This window comes from Sapajus apella, unplaced genomic scaffold, assembly GCF_009761245.1.
Source record: "Sapajus apella isolate SASKATOON/1434 unplaced genomic scaffold, GSC_monkey_1.0 scaffold147, whole genome shotgun sequence".
NCBI lineage: Eukaryota > Metazoa > Chordata > Mammalia > Primates > Cebidae > Sapajus > Sapajus apella.
This window is the reverse complement of record NW_022437087.1, coordinates 2,009,340-2,029,585: the sequence shown is the minus strand read 5'-3', so window position 1 is coordinate 2,029,585 and position 20,246 is coordinate 2,009,340. Positions and strand designations below refer to the sequence as shown.

The 20,246-nt window shown below is 39.0% G+C and overlaps 2 protein-coding genes across 13 annotated transcripts in view; one reads left to right on the top strand and one right to left on the bottom strand.

Moving 5' to 3' along the window:
- The window catches only part of EFL1 (elongation factor like GTPase 1), a 125,121-nt gene extending 118,226 nt beyond the window's left edge, over nt 1-6,895 (bottom strand). For all 3 annotated transcript variants that reach the window (XR_004264683.1, XM_032264824.1, XM_032264825.1), the window contains exons 1-3: nt 6,763-6,895; nt 5,834-5,943; nt 2,948-3,015 (exon numbers count right to left, since the gene is read on the bottom strand). Coding sequence is in view for 2 of the 3 variants with exons in the window: in XM_032264824.1 (XP_032120715.1) it covers nt 2,948-3,015; nt 5,834-5,924 (159 nt within the window). In the remaining variant the exon portion in view is untranslated. The remainder of the gene's footprint in view (nt 1-2,947; nt 3,016-5,833; nt 5,944-6,762) is intronic.
- A 19-nt stretch (nt 6,896-6,914) lies between these two features.
- Nucleotides 6,915-20,246, top strand: part of LOC116541002 (stabilizer of axonemal microtubules 1-like) — a 72,380-nt gene continuing 59,048 nt past the window's right edge. For 3 of the 10 annotated variants that reach the window (XR_004264689.1, XR_004264687.1, XR_004264686.1), the window contains exon 1: nt 6,923-7,067. Coding sequence is in view for 3 of the 10 variants with exons in the window: in XM_032264828.1 (XP_032120719.1) it covers nt 7,030-7,067; nt 9,097-9,276; nt 17,539-17,737 (417 nt within the window). In the remaining 7 variants the exon portion in view is untranslated. Of the gene's footprint in view, nt 7,068-9,096; nt 9,277-17,538; nt 18,720-20,246 lie in introns of those variants that run through there. The other 7 variants (XR_004264688.1, XR_004264690.1, XM_032264829.1 and 4 more) reach the window with 6 other exon arrangements.

Below are 20,246 nucleotides of genomic sequence, written 5' to 3'. Positions count from 1 at the left end.
TTTTAAGAGATGGAGTCTTGTGCTATCCACTAGGCTGGAGTGCAGCTGCTGTCACAGCTCACTGCAGCCTCAAACTCCTGGGTTCATGCAGCTGTCCTGCCTCAGCTTCCTAAGTAGCTGGGATCAGAGGCATGAGCCACCATGCCCAGCACAGGTACATTTTTTAATGCTATTTAAATGGTCTACGTTTTAAAATTGCTGTATATTATCTATTTATTGCTTATGTATACTTCAATGGTTTTCATATCCTGAAACCTGACAAAATGTTAGTAATATCCTAGCCATTTATTTACATTTTTGTTTTCTTCCTTTCCAAAATTCACTTTTTTCTTTGCAGCATTATCACTGCAACTAGAACCTCCAGTACAATGTGAAGTAGAAGTTACAACACAGCCAGCAGAAGGGTGCAACAGCCACTCTTGCTTTATTCCTGGCTGTAAACAGAAATGTTTTAACACTTCATCATTAAGCTCTATCTTCATTGTAGGTTTTTAAAATAAATATCCCACACCAGATTACAGACGTTCTCTTCTGTAACTATGTTGTGAAGGGGTTTTATCACAGATATTGAATTTTACTACATGTCTTCCGTATCTGTTGAAATGATGATTCTCTTCCTTTCATCCGTTAATATAGTGAAATTACCTGTTAAGTCAATCTTGAATTCCTTGGGATAAACTCAATTTGGCTATGAATTACCATCTTTTTATACTATGCTGAATTATGTTAGTGAGGATTATAATTTTTATATCCACAATCATAAGGTTGGTATGCAACTCTCCTATCTTGTATTATCCTTAACAGACTTTTGATATCAAAGTTATGCTACCTTCATATGATTTGGAGAATACTCCCAATTGTTGGGGTTTTTTTTTTTTTTGCTATATTTTGAAATGGTTTAAGTAGGACTGAAATTATTTGTTTCTTGAATGTTTGGCAGAACTAGAGAGTTAAATCATCTGCGTCTTTTCTTTATGGAAAGGTTTTTGCCAGGCAATTCAATTTCTTAAATGACTACAGAATAATTCAAGTTTCCTATTCCTTTTTGACTCCATTTTAGTAAGTTATGTCTTCCAGACATTTTTGCATTTTAGCACTTTTAAGTTTACTGGCATAAAGTTGCTTATTACATCCTATTATCTGATTAACTTCTGCAGCATTTTTCTTTCCTGTTATCACTTACTTCTGCCTCCCCTCTTTTCTTCTTGATCATCTCACTGGTATTTTATCAGTTGTATTACTCTTCTTTGAAGTCATTCATTCCAAAGTATTTATTTACATATACCATGCTTTGCATATGTCCCAAGTACAGTGAGCTACATTAGAAACATTAGCAGGTCAAAAGCATCAAATGTTTCTCAACAATGTCACTGAAAAAAGTGTTCTAGTCAAGATCATCAAAAATTGTCTATATTGCTAGTAATTTTTTAAATTAATAGACTTTATATTTTTAGAGCAACTTTAAGTTTGCAGAAAAATCAACTGAAGGTTCCCACATACTCTCTCCTCCCACCCACACAGTTTCCACTATTATATCTACCTTGTATTAGTATATGGTGTGATACATTTGTTACAACTGATGAACCAATATTGATGCATTATGATTAATAGTTTACATAGTCCACAGCTTACATTAGGGTTCACTCTTTGTATGTGCTAATTGTATTAATCTTTTCCAAAACAAACTTTTGGCTTCACTGATCCTTTCTATAAAATGTCTGTTTACTATTTCATTAATTTATGCTTTAGTATTTCCTTTCATCTACTTACTTTAGAATTATTGTACTTTCTCTAAATTCCCAAGTGGGGAAAACATAAGCATTTCATTATTTCACTCAACCTAGCGTTTTTCAGCCTCCTCTAGATAGTAGCTTGGGCCAGCTTCCCTCTCAACCCACACATCAATTGCCCAAATCGACCTTCAAGTCTACTGGGTTACTCTGTGGATTCAATTTTGCTTCCACATCTCTTCTCTGCATTCTCTGTCACCTGATAAGCCCTGTTAATCATATCCTAAATTCATTACGGAAACGAATATCTCTATTTTTTTACTGCCAAGTAAATTATTCCAAGCCCTTTCAACTCATAGCTACAAATAAGGATCTCTTTAATTTTATTTCCTCAAACACTATTTTCAAGCTAGATGTGGTGGCTCACACCTGTAATTCCAGCACTTTAGGAAGTCTAGGCAGGAGGATTGCTTGAGCCCAAGAGTTCAAGATCAGCCTGAGCAACATGGCAAAACCCTGTCTCTACAAAAAATACAAAAAAAAAATTAGCCAGGTGTGGTGGTATGCACCTGCAGTCCCAGGTACCCGAGAGGCTGAGGAGCACCTGAACCCAAGAGGTCAAGGCTGCAGCAAGCCATGCATGATCACACCACTGCACTCTAGCCTGGGCAAGAGTGAGTTCCTGTTTCAAAAAACCCACTATTTTCATCACAATCCTCAGGTGTAAGCAGCTTTCCTTTGATACTTAGGTTAACTTGCAAGGTCTTCTGTAATCTTATACATTTTTCTCTGCCAGTGTATTTTCTCTCTCACTAGTTTGTGGGCAAATGCTCCACTCAAAGCACAACACACAAATTAGACTTAATCTGTGTTATTCTCATCACCTGATAGCGTTTCTGTCTTTTTCAAACCACCCAACTTATTCACCTACAAAGAATCTTTTTCCATGTGAAATCTTCCACAATTGTGTATCATTTGCTTATTGCAAAAACTCACTTTTCCACTTATAAAATATTAATATAAAGCAATACAAAGCAATATAGAAGTAACTGTTTTTCTCACCAGCAATTTTAGCTTGCAAAAGAAATTGGCAGCTTTTAGATGCAAGAACTATGTTTTATACCCTTTTGGATCGTTAAAGAACATATAAAATTGTTCATTACATTATTGACAGCTATAACAGAAATGCAGCAAGTATTTATAAAATAATAACATACCTTGCCTGCTAGACGGCTGGAGATGATTCCATTGCTAGATATAAGACAGTCAGCCAGGGTAGTTTTTCCTGTTAAAATAAAAGAGCAACATCAATTCGAATCTATGTCTTTTTAAAAAGGGGTCATGGGATGGATCATACCTACAGATTTAAAATCTGGTCATAAGAATTGGTTTAGTAAAGATTTCCTATTTACCTATGCTAGGTGACAAAAGACAAAAGAATTTTATTAGACTTTTGAACAGGGTATCATCTGGAAGGACACAGATGCTAGCACTCTAATAATGCTGCAATCTGATCTCCAACCCTGTGGGTCTAATCAACCTCATCTGAAAAGTTGTCAATCAACTTCTCTTAGAGAATGTTTCTGAAATTGAGGCAGACTTTATATAGAGAAAAACACACACTTTTATGTGACAAGGCAAACCACAAAAATAATCAAAATATAGAATATCTGACAACTTTTATAGTTACAATAATTTGCCCTCTAAGAATTTAATGAAGTTTATCACAATTACTATATCACTTATCCCTTATCCAGAACCGTGACCATGTGTATCAACTTATGCCCCTGACAGCACAGAATGACAAAAAGACAGCAATAATTTTTGTCTCTGAAAGGCATACTGAGTAAAACATCATCAATAAAAAACCGAACATACTCTTCTGCCATATCTCCCCATGTACGGCCTCAGTTGGCATTTGCTAGTTAAACTGTCTTAATACCTATTCATCAAAGAAATTCAGGAACTTCATATCTGTTTGCAGTATAGCCCTACTGTTTGCAATATACTATACTGTAACAACCAGTGAAACCTAGTAGCCAAATCTAAACCTCGGAGTCTACTTTATAACAAAAGAATCTCTGTATATATTTGTAGTTACCTTTATTAAACAGACTACATACAACTAAAGCCTATGCAATTTTGTGTGGTATAAACAGGTGATTCTGTTTAAAGCATGTCATGGGTATGCATAATTACTACGACTCGGTTGGAGTAACCAAAGAAGGGTTTTTTTCCTTCAAGACAAGTCTTTATTGCATGTTAGGAACTTCAGCAAAGCTATGGAATCTCTGTATAGTTCAAACCAGAGACCAATCAGTAGGAGAACTGAAGATATTTAACAGTGTGTTATCTGTCTGCCATGTAAGTATGTATTAGCATATAATCCTAGAGCATCACTTTTCTGCTACTCAATAAAGCTGAATTTATTCTAAGTACATCAAGTATATACCTCCTTAAAATTATCAAGCAAGCAGGAACTGTGCTTTATTCATGGCAGTATCCCCAGGACCAGGACAAGCCTTGTTATACAGAAGACCTTCAGAAAATACTTGTTGAATAAACGAATCACAGGTTTTCTAAGATAGTACCAATTTAACATAATTTTAAAGAGTAAATTAAATTTGTTACACCCTACTGACTTTCCACTGGATTAAATTCATAAATAATAAAACCGTTTTATCAGCCTCTATGTTCTCAAAATTCGAGCATTTAATTATAAAAACTCATGGAGGCAGGGTTACTCACTGGATTTGAACTAAAACTCATTCTCTGTTGGCTTCACTTGTAAAGTGATCCACTGTCTTTCAGTTTCCATACTCACTTCACTTCAGCTTTTATATCAACGACAACAGCCACCTAACCTGGGACTTTGGATCCACCCTAAGTGTGTCCACCAGTCTAATCTTTCCAATGTTTTATTTGATTGCACCATCCCTGCTCTGTTTTCCCCCAAAGGCTCCCTACTGCCTAATAGTAGATGTTAATGATTGTTTTCATGGTGAAGGCTTTACCTTCCCTCTCATTAACACATTTGATCCTATCGCCTATAAAGTGGGTATAGTTCTCATCCTGTTTTACAGAGGCTGTATACTGAAGCTCAAAAAGGCAAAGTACATAACTTAAAAATGGAGATCTGAACTCAGGCTGTCTATCTCCGAGCTGCAGCACTTAACTCTTAACCTAGTTCCCAGCTGGCATGAGTAGCTCTATGAGATATGACTCAGTCTGCTTCTTCACCTCGACGACTAGTCCTTCACCTTCAGGACGGGAAACAGGCTTTATTTCACATGCCCATCCCCATCACTTTGCTGTGGCTACCTAAATTACGAAGAGGTTTGAAATCAAGAGGCGGCTTAGTATGAAAGAGTGCTATGGAATTACAGCAGTATCTGTCAGAAGCACATACACCATGCGTTAGCTATCTCTGTCTTTCCCATGTGCTGGGCTTTGACCACATAAATTTCCTTCTCCCCTTGATGACACATTCCCACCTGTAATGTTTATCTCCATTTGCCATCTTGAGCCCCGTTCAAGTGTAATCTCTAATACTAATTATGTTGGAGGCTTTTTCTTAACCCCCCACTTCTGGATCATCTAGTTCTCCTGATCTTAGAGTCTAATTTTTTCTCATGTTTGTTTCATTTTGCTCTGCCTCACCCTTAAAACGTCCTCTGCAGCTGAGCTGGTGCCCTACTCATAAATCTCCACCTTCTGACATACTTAGCAAAATATCTTGAACTTAACAGATGTTTGATAAATATCTAACGAATTAAATAGGATCACTTACCACAGACTCCAAGGACATTATGTCAAGACTCTAGATGTTTTATATGTAAAGCCATTTCAAAAACAAACACTCAAGTGCTGGTTTAAAAAACATGGTATGCTACATAGAAGAATGCTACTCACTAAGTAACCATGTTCATTTCAAATGCTTTATAGCAAAGCAGGCTTTCCTAACGCCACAGAAAACTTTTAAAGGAAAGAAGACCTGCTTCTTAACAAACCGCAGCCTCAACTGCCCAGAGCTTCACTCCACTGAGACATAGAGACACACCTCCCTTATTTATCAAAATAAGCCATTTAAAAAGGATTCTTACCATGGTCAACATGAGCCAAAACACAAATATTCCTGATGTTGGCAGTGTTTTTCTGGAGTTGAATCATCTTATCCAGGCTGTTGAGCACCATGGTTACTTACTTCCTGAGACTAAAAATAAAATATGTATTACAAATGGCCCAGAGGCTAAAGGTCGGGGCAAAGAAAAAAATAATAATAAACGCTGGTAGGTGGCAAGGCTTCTCAAACCCCTGAAACCAAGACCCAGTGAATGCTTATTGATGAGATAGACCACCTAGGCCTAAGACCAGTTGGAACACTAAAGTCAATATCCTACCACGATTATACTTAAGGAGTTTGCTCATCCTTTCGGATCCAAAGGCTGCGATGAATCACGCAGCTCGTGGGGGCTGGGTGTACAGTGATACCAGTGACTCTGCCGGTGAGGGAGTGCTCGGGTAAACTTCTCCAGGCCAGTGACCACGTACTTCAGGAAGCGTGGCATGCAGGAGGGAGAGAAGATGCAGAAGAAAATACTCCCTTCCTCTCTTCAGTCTTCCCCCAAGCCCCTCATTCTGACACTCTCGCTCGTCCTCGTGCGAGGTCAAATGCCCAGCTTTATTGCTGCCCAGGGAGCCCGAACAAAGTTTTGGGTCACGTGCGTATTGTCCAAGCAGGTGCACTGCCGGTCATTCATTCCTTTCTAAATAAAAAGGAAAAACCTCTACGCTACACGCCCTTCATTTCTGCAGGTTCTCGGATTCGTTCTCTTTGAGGTTCCCGGGTCCACACGGACCGGCGATCGCCCTGGCCCCAGGCTGGAAGTGACACTCCGGGGACCGCCGCTCCCAGCCCGTGATCGGCCTCAGCCCCCCGTTCCCGCCACACAGCCGCAGCGAGCTGGGTCCTCCAACACCGCCCAGAGGCTGGCCGAGGAGGAAGCCAGCCCCAGAGCGAGCCCGCACTCACCAGCTACGGCAGCCCCGAAAGCCCTCCTCCTCTCGGTCCCGGCCACAGTGAGAGCTTCCGCCGAGAGCTCTCGAGTCCCGAACGCCCGCGCGCCAGGGGGCGGGGCCGGCGGACGCTCGACCTTTCACCTGCGCCTCTGACGCCGCCGGAAGTCCGCGCCGCGTCAGTCCCCGTGCGTCTCTGCTGCCTTGACCATGGCGGGCGCTGTAGGAGCGGAGAGGCTGCAAGTGCTGAGGCGCCGTGGAGGAAGCCGTGGGAGGCAAGAGCATGAGGAGCTGGTGCCTGTGGCAGATTTGCACCTGCAGGTAGGAAATGGCTGGTGTAGTTGGGGGCCGGGGCTTGGGAGTCGACCTAGGGCCTAGGTGCACGGAGCCGGCTCCTCGGGAACCCTGAGAGTGGCGGTCCCCGGAGATGAAGGGACGAGGGTGCAGCGACATCCCCACTTATCCCGCTCCGCGAATACTCACTCCGCACCCGCCGGCTACCTGGGGGCAAAACGTTTTTTCTAAGATTCCCAATTAAGGATGCAAAGTAAAATGCCACCTGGGCCAGGTAAATAATATGTGTGAAACAGCGACAGGATATAAGGCTGGTGAGTAGCGGGATGTGATCCGACTGGGAGAGTGCATCTCCTCCCGCTCCACCCTATCATCCCACACCACAAAGGTGAAAAAGAGCCGTGCCCAAGGCCCTGAGTCTGCAATCCATATCACACTTTCTTTCATCTCCAGCTTTCTGTCTTCCCAGCTAGACCATATTCCCATTCCCGTCCAGGCAGCACTTCTTTGAGATCCGCCTGACTGAAAAGGCAGTACGTAGTCCCGCCCGCAACCCCAAACCTAGAATCCATCTGTGAGTCCTGCCTAACAACCTTCCATCACCTATAAACACAGTCTTCTCCTCCCTCAGCTTCACTGTTGACCCACGAATGAGATCATTATTTGCTAAATACATATGAATGTGTCAGTCCCTTCGTATTTGTAATCCCCTTCAAAGAAAACACCTGCTTGTTGCGAGCAGTTTTTTTTTTTTTTTTTTTTTTTTTTTTTTTTTTTTTTGATAGCCTCATCATAAACACAGTTCGTAATTAGATGTAGATTAAAATATCACCAAATTAACTGGGTGTATCAATCTGCAGACTGGCGTGCAGGAGAAAATTTTTACTTTTTTCTAATTTATATCCAACGTAAGTTCCTTTCTCATTCAACTGCTAGGAAATTCAGTCTTCATTATGTTGAGGGCTACCCTTGAAATGGTTTGATTTTACTTTGGGCTTTTTTTTTTTTTTTGGTTGTGTTTTCTTTTTTAAGGGTTTTGTCTTTATTTTATAATAATGCAATAAATACATGAGGTGTTATATAAAAATCTAAGCAAAAATATCTCTGCTTTCATAATTCTATCTTCCACAGATAACAAATGTTCTTTAAGAGTTGTTTTACATATGCATTGATTTTTTTTTTAACCAAAAAAGAGAATCTTCTGAGCATACTATTCTACAGTCTGGTTTTTTACTATTTACAGTATCACCATCTTGCAATGACCATGCATAAAGACCACCCTCATTCTCTTAAATAGCTGTATACTATTAGCTTATGTGATATATTGGTCAAGGTTGTTAGTTATACATAACATAATCTCCTCTGGTTAGTTTAGGCAAAAAGGAATTTATAAGGAATATATATATACATATATAGTTCACTCGGAAGAAGTGAAGAAATCATTTTCAAAATAAGCTTCCAGGAGGAACCTCCAAAAATTTTACCACAGAACAGGACTGACAAGGGAGCCACTGCCTCTGCCACAATCAGAAAATTGCAACAGAGCTTTAGACTCCAGAATCACTCTTCAAAGGTCAAGAAGCTGCCAAGTTAGGAAACCACCTTGCAAATCAAGATGCCACCTAACAACTCAATCTTTTGTTGCCTCTATTATATTCCATGCAAGCAAAATAAATGTTGTGCCCTGACTCTCTCCTTATGTAGCTCTGTTCTGAATCAAACTATCATGTGAATACACATGTTAGGTGAAACCTAAATTGTATGTGGAACCTTTCTACATGAGCATGGGAAACTCCCTATTAGATTTTCAGCTTCTATAGTGTTACAAGACACTAAATTGTTATGAGACAATTAATTGTTGTGCTTACATCATGTAGGGATAGACCATTATTTGATTGTTTTTGTAAACATCATTACAGAGGAAAGAGTTTTTTCTTTTTAGTAAAGCTCTAGAATTTACAAATTGTGAGTTTATTGGAGGTCTCTGATTAAAATGCAATTACAACACTTAATGTTTATTAAGGTTAAATAATCTTTCAGTTTATTTTTTGCACAGGCGACATCATTGTCCACATGGAACCCCAAGAATTTATGAAAATTCTGGGGTGTTTTGCCCTACTACTGAATATTTGGAAAAATATCCTGTGTATGACAGTGTTCTTCCACCTCAGAGTCTTAAACCCAAGCAAGAAATTCGAGCATGCTGTGATAAAATGGAAGAAATAACTACATTTAAGTAAATATTCAGTAACTATTTGCTTTACTTATTTTTCTCTCAGCTCTTCTGGTGGTGGGCAGAGCAGGTGTGAACTATTGATTAGAACTTGTGGAGGAGAAGGTTGTTTACTGGAAGTACAAGGAAGTTAAACTTTAGAGAGTTAAAGAATAAGAGAGCTGAACACACTGACATACTGAATCTTTGAAGAGAAACTTGGGGTTCACTATAACAATCCTATGGGCCATTTTTCGTTTCCTTGAAAGTGCCAGGTTTCCCTTGTCTCAGAGTCGTCCAAGATACTATTTTCCCTACTTGCAATTTTCCTTCCCTTTCCTAGCTAATGCTCCTTCAGTCTGTAGGTCTCAACTATCACTTGAAAAAGCCTTCTCTGGTACTTCATCCAGTTTTCAGGTTAGGTAAAATTCTCCTAAGTAAGTTCCCAAAGCACCTTCCTATTATTTATCATTAGATTAGTTTCAGTGTTCCATGAAAGCAGAAACTGAGTCTATTGTTATCTCAGCATTCTATTTCCAGAAAACTAACACAATGCCTACTAGCACATAGTAGGTACCCAATATTTGTTCAGTGAGTGATGGACAAAAATCCTCTTAAGCCTATACGTTTTTTTTTTATGTTTCCAAACTTTAAATTCATATTTACTTTTTACTGACAACTTTTTTTATTTTTTAAGCCAACATTTGGAATAGTCACACTTTTTTTTTTTTTTTAGAAAGAAAGAAAAAGGGGTAGAAAGAATAGGAGCCTTGCTCTATTGCCCAGGCTGGAATGCAATCTAAAAATAGGCATTAAAAACCTCTTTTATGGCGATAATTGTGCTTAACAGCAGAGACAGGAAGGAATAAGGGAAGAAAATAACAAACAGCCAACCAGTATTTCATTTAAGTCTGTGAAATGCTATGCAAATGCTGAAGAGTGATTTACTTCCAATTATGTGGTCACTTTCAAAACAGGTGTAATATGATACTGAGAAAAATGTATGTTCTGTGGACCTGGGGTGAAGAATTCTATAAATATTCACTGAGTTTACTTGTTCCAGGTCTGAGTTCAAATCCTAGATGTCCCTGTTAATTTTCTATCTCGTTGATCTGTCGAATATTAACAATGTGGTGTCAAAGTCTCCCGCTATTATTGTGCCGGAGTCCAAGTCTCTTTATATGTCATTAAGAACTTGTCTTATCTATCTGGGTGTTCCTATATTGGGTGCATATATATATAATCATTGACTCCTGTTGTTGCATTGATCCTTTTACCATTATGTGATGTCCTTCTTTGTTTTTTAGTCTTTGTTACTATTAAAGTCTATTTTGTCAGGGACGAAAGTTACAACCCCACCCCCCCCCTTTTTTTTTTTTTTTCCCTCTCCATTTGATTGGTAAGTCTTCCACCAGCCCTTTGTTTTGAGTCTTTGTGTGTCTTTGCTTATCAGATGGATCTGGACACAGCGAACCGATGGGTTTTGACTTTTTATTCAATTTGCCTGTGTCTTTGATTGGGGCATTTAATCCATTTAAATTTAGGATTAATATTGATATTTGTGAGTTTAATATTGTCGTTTAATGCTAGCTGGCTATTTTGCCCATTAGTTGATATAGATTCTTCATTATGGAGATACTCTACCTTTTGGTAAGTTTTTGGGATGACTGATACTGGTTGTTCCTTTCTGTGTATGGTGCTTCTTTCAGAAGCTATTGTCAAGCAGGCCTGGTGGTGATGAAATCTCTGAGTGCTTGCTTGTTCACTAAAATTTTTATTTTTCCTTCATTTATGAAGCTTAATTTGGCTGGATATCAGATTCTGGGTTGAAAATTCTTTTCTTTGGGAATATTAAATATTGATCCCCACTCTCTTCTAGTTTGTAGGGTTTCAGCCAGGAGATCTGCTGTGAGTCTGATAGGCTTCCCTTTATGGGTAACCTGACCTTTCTCTCTAGCTGCCCTTAGAATTTTCTCCTTTATTTCAATCCTGGTGAATCTAATGATTATGTGTCTTGGGCTTGCTCTACTTGAGGAATATCTTTGTGGTGGTCTCTGTATTACCTGAAGTTGAGTATTTTCCTGCCTTACTAGATTGGGAAAGTTTGCCTGAATAATATCCTGAAGAATATTTTCCAGCTGGAATTCATTCTCTTCATGACATTCAGATATACCTATCAAATGTAAATTAGGTCTTTTCACATAGTCCCGTATTTCTTGGAGACTTTGCTCATTCCTTTTTACTCTTTCTTCTCTAATCTTGTCTTCTTGTTTCATTTCATTAAGTTGGTCTTCGACCTCTGATATCCTTTCTTCTGCTTAATCATTTCGACTGTTAAAACCTGTACATACTTCGCGGAGTTCTCCTATTGTGTTCTTCAGTTCCATTAATTCACTTATATTCCTCTCTAGATTGTCTATTCTCGTTAGGATTTCTTCAAAACTTTTTTCAAGGTTCTTGGTTTCTTTACACTGGGCTAGAGCTTGTTCTTTTAACTCACAGAAGTTTCTTATTATCCACCTTCTGAAGCCTAAATCTGTTAATGGAACACACTCGTTCTCCATCAGGCCTTGTTCCCTTGTTGATGAGGAACTGTGATCTCCTGTAGAGGGAGAGGCATTCTGATTTTGAGTATTCTCAGCCGTTTTACATTGGTTTCTTTCCATCATTGTAAATTTATCCACCTGTCGTCTTTGTAATTACCGACTTTCAAATTAGGTCTCTGAGTGGACGTCCAACTTGTTGATTCCCAGCGCCCGGAATCTGAGCAACCCACTGTGCCGGCCAAAACAGCAGTGTTAAGATTCTTGGTGCTTTTTTGCCCAGGAATCTCCGGTCTGGCTTCCTTCTTGAGTCCCTTTTTCAATCAGCTGAATAGGTGACTCTGCCTTCCCAGAGCTCAAAACGTGACCAAAAGGGGACCCAGTCCCCTTTACTCTGCACCAAGAATCGCCACGCTGGCCACAAGAGTCGTGCTGGCGACCCGTAGGGGCTCCTCCGCTGGGAATCTCCTGGTCTGTGAGGAAGAAAAATTTGTCTGAAAGTGTGGCGTCCTCGTTCTCTGCGCTTTCACTGAAAGCTACAATCCAGAGCTGCTAGTAATCAGCCGTCTTGGATCTCTGAGCCTATACTTTTCGTTTGGACTTACCTTTTTTGATCTCTGTATTTTTGAGGGTTAGGTGGCTTAAGTACAAGGTTTACTCATTATTTAAACTGTTAATTGTATACTATATTCGAGGTACAATCTTGGTGTTAAGTTTAAAAATGTCAATAAGTTTGTGAACCCCAAATACCTGAGACAGGCCTCAGTTAATTTAGAAAGTTTGTTTTGCCAGGGTTGAGGGCGCATGCCCGTGACACAGCCTCTGGAGGTCCCAATAATGTGTGCCAAGGTGGTCAGAGCACAGTTTGGTTTTGTATGTTTCAGGGAGACACACATCAATCAACATATGTGTAAGATGAATATTGGTTAGGTCCAGAAAGGCGGGACAACTGGAGGCTGGGAGGGAGCTTGCAGGTCACAGGTAGATAAGAGACAAATGGTTGCATTCTTTTGAGTTTCTGCTTAGCCCCTCCAAAGGAGGCAAATAGATATGCATTTATCTCAGTGAGCAGAGTGGTGACTCTGAATAGAATTGGAGGCAGATTGGCCCTAAGCGGTTCCTACTTGACTTTCCCCTTCCATTAGTGATTTTGGGGCCCTAAGATTTATTTTCCTTTCACAAGTTGAAGTTCCTGCTTTCAAGGAACTCAGGCATCATGTTGCTATAATTTTGAGTTTTTAAAATGCTCTGTAACAGCTTTAGATTTTGGCGTTAGCTATTTTCATTTCATTTGAGATGGAGCTCATTCTATTTATATAACAAAGGTGGAGACTTTTAAACTTTTAGTCCGATATTTCTCTTTTTAACATTTTAGCCATTTGTTGCAGTAATAATATTTTGGTGAATCTAGTTACTTCTGTAGGTGTATGGGCTCTTCCAAAGATGGAAGATTTTACTTAGTCCTCAGATTTTGGTGTGCATTAGTGCCATCTAGAAGTGTTAAAATGGCAGATTCCAGAGCTCCATCTAAAAGAGCCAGTGGGTCCCAGGAAATTGCATTTTTATTTTTTTGAGATGGGGTCTCGCTCTGTCACCCAGGCTGGAGTGCAGTGGCACGATCTCAGCTCACTGCAACCTCTACCTCCCCAGTTCTAGCAGTTCTCCTGCCCCAGCCTCCTGAGTAGCTGGGACTACAGGCACATGCTGCTATGCCTGGCTAATTTTTTGTATTTTAATAGAGACGGGGTTTCACCGTGTTGCCCAGGCTGGTCTTGAACTCCTGAGATCAGGCAATCCACCCTCCTTGGCCTCCCAAAGTGCTGGGATTACAGACATGAGCCACCGTGCCCAGCAGGAAACTGTATTTCTAACCAGCATTGCTGGTAATTCTGTTGCCACTGATTTAGTGCAGTAGGTCAGGAACTAGACTGCTGTCTTGAGGATGACATGGAGCATGAAACAGAGAAGGTCTTTGCTTTACTGTAGTTTACAGTCTTGGGGGAAAGTTGAGAAATAAAAACATCACATTAATAAGATAATTATAGGTTATAATAAATGAGATGAAGAAGTTAAATAACTGGTTGAGATTGATTAAATGAGAATGATTGTTATTTTTTCTTCACTTTATTAATATTTCTTGATGCCTTAATGGTTCATATTAGAGATTTGAAATAAATTTTACAAGATTTATATTTATTGAACAAAGATTTTGCTTTTAAGCAGTTCTAAATATCAAGATTGAGAAAATTAACCTGCCATATCTTCCTTTTAAAAGGCAGTTGCATTTCAATTCTGGATTTCCCCAGTTGACCTATTCAAGTATGCCTTAGTTAAAGTCCCAATAAAACTAAAAAAATTGTTTCTTAAATTGTCCTCTCTTCACTTCGTAAGACGTTGGATCTTTTCTTTGTATTTTAACTGGGAAGCTAAAAGTATTTCTAAGAGTCATAATCCAGGAACTCAAAACTCTTGCTTGACTCCCTCATGTTGACTGTGTTGACTAGGCAGTAGAGCGTGGATTTATCTGTATAAACAAAGAAACTTTCTGTACCTTTCTGTAGTACAGGAAGTGACTGTATATAGAGGTATCTGAACTTGTACAAGATTTGAGACCCTTTATGTACAGTTATAGCTCAGTTAGATGACTGCCAAAGTTGGCAGGAAGTCTGCCCTGAAGGAGTAGGATCCTAAACACATCAAATGTTTTAGGATATATCAGAGGAGCATGATTGCATTCACCCTCTACTACTCCATAAAAACCTGCTTTGGGTTTGGAGGTACACTTTCTAACACATAACTAGTCTAACCAGAGAGACTGAGACTTCTAAGCTTTCTCTCCACTTTTCTTTTCCTAATTCTCCCACTTCCGGAGTGCATTTTAGCCTATTCCCTTCTAGCTCCTATTTCGGAAGAGCAAAGAACAACTCTGATGTCTTGAAAAGCAGAGCTATGTGATTTCTGCTACTCTTCATCCATTAAATAAAAAATTATTAAGTATCAAGCACTATACTAGACACCTGGTATACAGTGTTGAGCAAAAGCAGTCATGATCTCCGTGTTGACAGATGTTACAATTTATTAGAGATGGCAATCAAAAAAACATTACTCAAAATAGTCTAAAATTGCAACAGTGATGAAATCTGTGAAGGATAGGCACAGGTACCTTGACAGCCAGAACAAGAGTGACTTCATCAGGGGAATAGGAAAAATGAGTCAAAACCTGAAGGATATTAAATAAACTGGATTGAGAGGGGGAAGGAAATGCATTTCAAGCAGAGAAAGAGAGTAGCATGTAGCAGAAAGGAGCATGGAAAGTAAGAAATTGTCAAAGGGCAGAGAAAGCAAGAGGAAGCAGCACAGTGAGAGCCGAGGCTAGTGAAGGAGGCCAGGCAGAGCCTTTAAGCCATGTTCAGTGTTGTCTATGTCCTTACAGTAATAAACCATGAAGATTTCTTTTCTGTTGTTTTTTTTTGTTGTTGTTTTGGTGCAGGGTGGAATGGGGGAGGTAGGGAGGTAAGGAAGAGACTATGGAGATAAGGGCAAGAATGACCTGATCAGATTTACCTGGGAAACTATTACTTCAGGTGCTATGTGGAGAAAAGATTGGAGGGGGAACTACAGTGGATGTGGGTAAATGAGTTTAGGAAGCTATTAAAGTGATTCAAAAGAGCTGTTTTAAAAACTTTGCATATTATGGTGATAATAGACGTGAAGAAAGGTGATTAGATTTGGTATTTATGAGGCAAAAGTGACAGTAGTAGATGATGGACTATATAAGGGAGAGAGGTGAGGTATAAAGGGTGAGAGCTAGATTTCTGATTGTGCATCTGAAAGGATGATGATAGCATTCACATAAATACAGAACAAGCAAAAAGGACCATATTTATTGAGAGGAAATAGCAAATTGATTTGGGGCATGTTAAGTTTTGAGTTGCCAATGAATATTCAAGAGACCATTGTAGATACTGGTATGGAGCTCAAAGAAGAGGTCTAAGCCGAGATGTAAATTTGAGAGTTATTTCGATCTAGGTAGTAATCAAAGCTGTGGGAGTAGAAGAGTTATCCTTAGGAGTGAACAGTGGATGAAAAAAAGAATGTGTAGGTAGGTCCAAGTCTTGAGGAATGCTAACATTTGTTTAATGACCAAGTAGAGGTAGATGAAGCTCTATTGGAGACTGGAAAGAAATAATCAGGAAACCAGGAAGAGAAAGTTTCCTAGAAACAATGTGAACAATAATATCAATTACTGTTGGAGAGGTCAAGTAAGATAAGGACTAAAAATGTTTGATGAATCTAATCACATGGAAGACATTGTGAACCTTAGAGCTGTATTAGGGAAGTGGCAGTCCTGGAAACCAGATTGAAATGGAGGGGGTGAGAAAACAGTTAAATCAGCCTAAGAAGTTATATTGTATATAGAAGAAGAATTCAGTGAGGGTTTTGGTTTATTTTAGGGAACTTAGACAGATGTATGCAACCAATATTGATTAATACAAGATAGTTTATTCATAAAATGAGTGATGTGCAGTATAGTCCAGAAGAAAAAAGCAACCCATAAAGTCTTGGAGTAGTAATAGTAGTAGCTAGCATGTTGATTTTACTGTGTACCAAGCAGTCTTCAAAGCATGTGTGTATATCCTTAAAACAATTCTGTGATATAGAAGATATTACTGTCCCATTTTATATATAAAGAAACTGGGGCACTTTGGGAGGCCGAGGCAGGCAGATCACGAGGTTAAGAGATCGAGACCATCCTGGCCAACATGGTGAAACCCCATCTCTGCTAAGGGGGTATGCGCCTGTAGTCCCAGCTACTCGGGAGCCTGAGGCAGGAGAATCACTTGAACCAGGGAGTCGGAGGTTGCAGTGAGCCAAGATCACGCCACTGCACTCTTGCCTGGTGACAGCACTAGACTCCATCTCGAAAAGAAAAGAAAAGAAAAACTGGGGCATAAACAGGTTAATGAAGTTATCCAAGGTCCTGCAACTAGTAAATGACAGAGCCAGGATTTGAACCTATACCATCTAATCAGCTTAAGTGTGATCAGATGTGGAGAAAAGTAGTTTGATTTGAGAGATATTTATAAGGTAAAATTGACAGCCTTCTCCATTCCTTAGTTTTTACCTCAGTGTCTGCAGTACTACATCTGTCACATAATGTTATATAGTGCCCAGGTTGGCTACATTACCATCTGGCATCCATCCATGACAAGGACCTCTGGGAGATCCAAAGATGAGGAACACTCACATCTATAATCTGAATGTGATTTATGTCTAAAGACCAGAATTACTAATCATTTAACAATAAGTGAGAAAACAGAAAGAATTCAAAAAGAAAGTATGCCAAAATAGCTTGCTGGTGTCTTAAGGAGGATGAATAAGGACTTTGACAAAGTAGACTCAGGGGGAATATGTTTTCTAAACTTTTCAGGTTTAGTAAATTTTGTCTGAAATTTCCTTCCAGGTTAGAAAAAAAAGGATAATATTTACTGAGGTCTATTGTAATGATGTTTTAAAAACTAGGATTTCTGATATATTTACTTTTCTCAAGATATTTAATCACTAGATAGGACCTTATAAGAAATTCAGTTACTTATTTCAAGTAGTTGATCAACTATTACCATTTTAATTACCTTCTCAGACTTTTCAAGTAAAAAAAAAGCCTTGACATTTTCTGTACTTCATTGAAATAATTAGAAATAAAAGAACTTGTGAGGCTATGGTTCAAATTTATATATTTCAGGTCGGATTATTGTCCTTATGAAATAAACAGCCTCGCCATGTGCCAGAAGAGTATAAACCAAAACAAGGGAAGATTGATCTTGGTACTACCTATAAACGGGATTTTAATTCATAAACGGCCTTTGGAGAGACAACAAGTTAAAAAAGGAAAGTTGGACACTGTCCCAACCTATAAAGGTAACTTGCCATTTCAAAAATGAAGGAACCAAAAAACTGAAACTCACTTCAAGCTTTAACGTCTAATGTCAAGTTATAATTTTGGTGTGCTGCCAAACTTAGCCTCCATGGCTTAGGACAGAACATTTCGCTTTGGCAAAATAGTATTGTATGGTGGTGCTTTCCCCCTCTCTCAACACTTTAAATATTTCACTCCACTCTCCTCTTGCTTACACAATTTCTGAGAAGTTGGATGTAATTCTTATATTGACTCTTCTATAGGTAAGGTGGTTTTTTTCTCTAGGTTCCTTCAGAATATTCTGTTCATCTTTGATTTTTTTTTTTATAGTTTGTAACTTCGGTGGCTAGATGTAATTTTTCTGTGGGCATTTACCCTCTTGATGTTTTCTGAGCTTCCTGGATCTGTGGTTTGGTGTTTCACATTGAGAGAAATTCTCAAGCATTATTGTTTTGAATATTTCTTCTGTTTCTCTTTTCTGGAATTCCCATCACATGTATGTTACATGTTTTGCAGTTGTCTCACAGTTCTTGCATACTCAATTTTTTTCCATCCTTTTCCCCTTTTCTGTTTTGGTGATTTCCATGAGGTAGTCTCAAGCTCAGAGATTTCTTTCCTTAGCAGAATCCAGTTTACTAATAAGCCTGTCAAAGGCATTCTTCATTTTTGTTACAGTGTTTTAAATCTATAGCATTTCTTCTTGGTTCTTTCTTATAGTTTCCATCTCTGATTAAACTGTCCACGTATACAAAGTATATACACTAACCTGTGAATGCGTGTGCGCACGCGCGCGCGCGCGCACACACACACACATATCTATTTTTTTTGTGTATCTATGAATTCATGCTGAAACCCTGGACACTATTTCAGCACCGTAGGTCTCATTATAGTCTGCATCTTTTTATTTTAAGTTCTGGGGTACATGTGCAGAACTTGCAGGTTTGTTACATAGGTAACCATGTGCCCTGGTGGTGTGCTGCACCTGTCAACTCATCACCTAATTATTAAGCCCAGCATGCATTAGCTCTTCTTCCTAATGCTTTCCTCCACTGCCCTCCCCCAACAGGCCCCAGTAAGTGTTGTTCCCTTCCCTGTGTCCATGTGTTCTCATTTTTCAGGTCCCACTTATGAGTGAGAATATGTAGTATTTGGTTTTATGCTCCTGCATTAGTTTGCTGAGGATAATGGCTTCCAGCTCCATTCATGTCCCTGCAGAGAACATGATCTCATTCCTTTTTATGGCTGTGTAATATTCCATGGTGTATACGTATGACATTTTCTTTATCCAGTCTATCATTGATGGGCATTTGGATTGATTCCATATCTTTGCTATTGTGAATAGTGCTATCTGCATCTTTTTCTTATTTGTAACTTATTTCACTGATAGAGGCCTGGCTCTCATTACTTACACTGTGTTTTCTCAGTTCAACCTTATTATACTCATAGTTTAGAACCGGTAACACATAACTCTGTCAGTGAAAAAAATTACAAACTAGAGTACAATGTTCATATATAATTATTTTTATCTTTAGCTTTATAGTAGCCAGTCTGAACACTTGTCCAAAGTTACTTAGGTCATTTCCTTTCTTTTCAATCCCACATCCTGGGTGACAGTTTTTATAATTTACATCCCATGAAATTAACTCAGTGGATTCTAATGGTTTTGACAAATTCAAAGTTGGGTATCTAGCAGCAATTTCTTACATAATAGTTCTATTCCACCCCCAAATTCTTTTGTCCTGCTTCTTTGTAGTCAATTGCTCCTACCCCTACCCCTAGCAATCATTTATTATTTTCTGTCCCTATAGTTTTGCCTTTGCCAGAAATTCGTAGAAATGGAATCACATAACATGTAGTCTTTTGGGTCTGGCTTTTTTCACTTACCAATCTACACTGAAGCTTCATGCATGCTGTTGGGTGAATCAGCAAATGTTGAAACAACAAAATGTTGTTTCTTCCTTGAACTGGCTTTATATATGGATAGATGTTCACCCGTTTACCAGCTGAAAGACAATCTGGGTTGTTTCCAGTTTGGGGATAAAGTTCTATAAACGTTCATTTACACATTTTTGTGTAAATCTACATTTTCACTTCTCTTTGATGAACACCTAGAGGTGAGTTTGCTGGGTCATATGATACGTGCATGTTTGTAAGAAACTGTCAAACTGATTTCCAAAGTAGGTGTACCATTTTGCATTCTCATGAGCAATGTGTGAGTGTTCCAGTTGTCTCAGACCCCTGCTAGTACTTGGTATTGTCAGGTTTGTGTGTGTGGTGGATTGGGGGGTTTTGTTTTTTGTTTTTAAGCCATTCTAGTAGGTACGTAGTGGTATCTTACTGCAGTTTTAACTTCCATAATGACTGTTGATTTTAAGCATCTTTTTATGTGCTTCTTTGCCATCTTTTCTGGGTTGAATTGTGCCTCCAAAAATGAAGTTCTAACCCTCACTACCTATGAATATAATCTTATTGGAAAATAGGGTCATTGCAAAAGATGAAATTAAGTGAAGTTATCAGGATGGGACTTAATACAG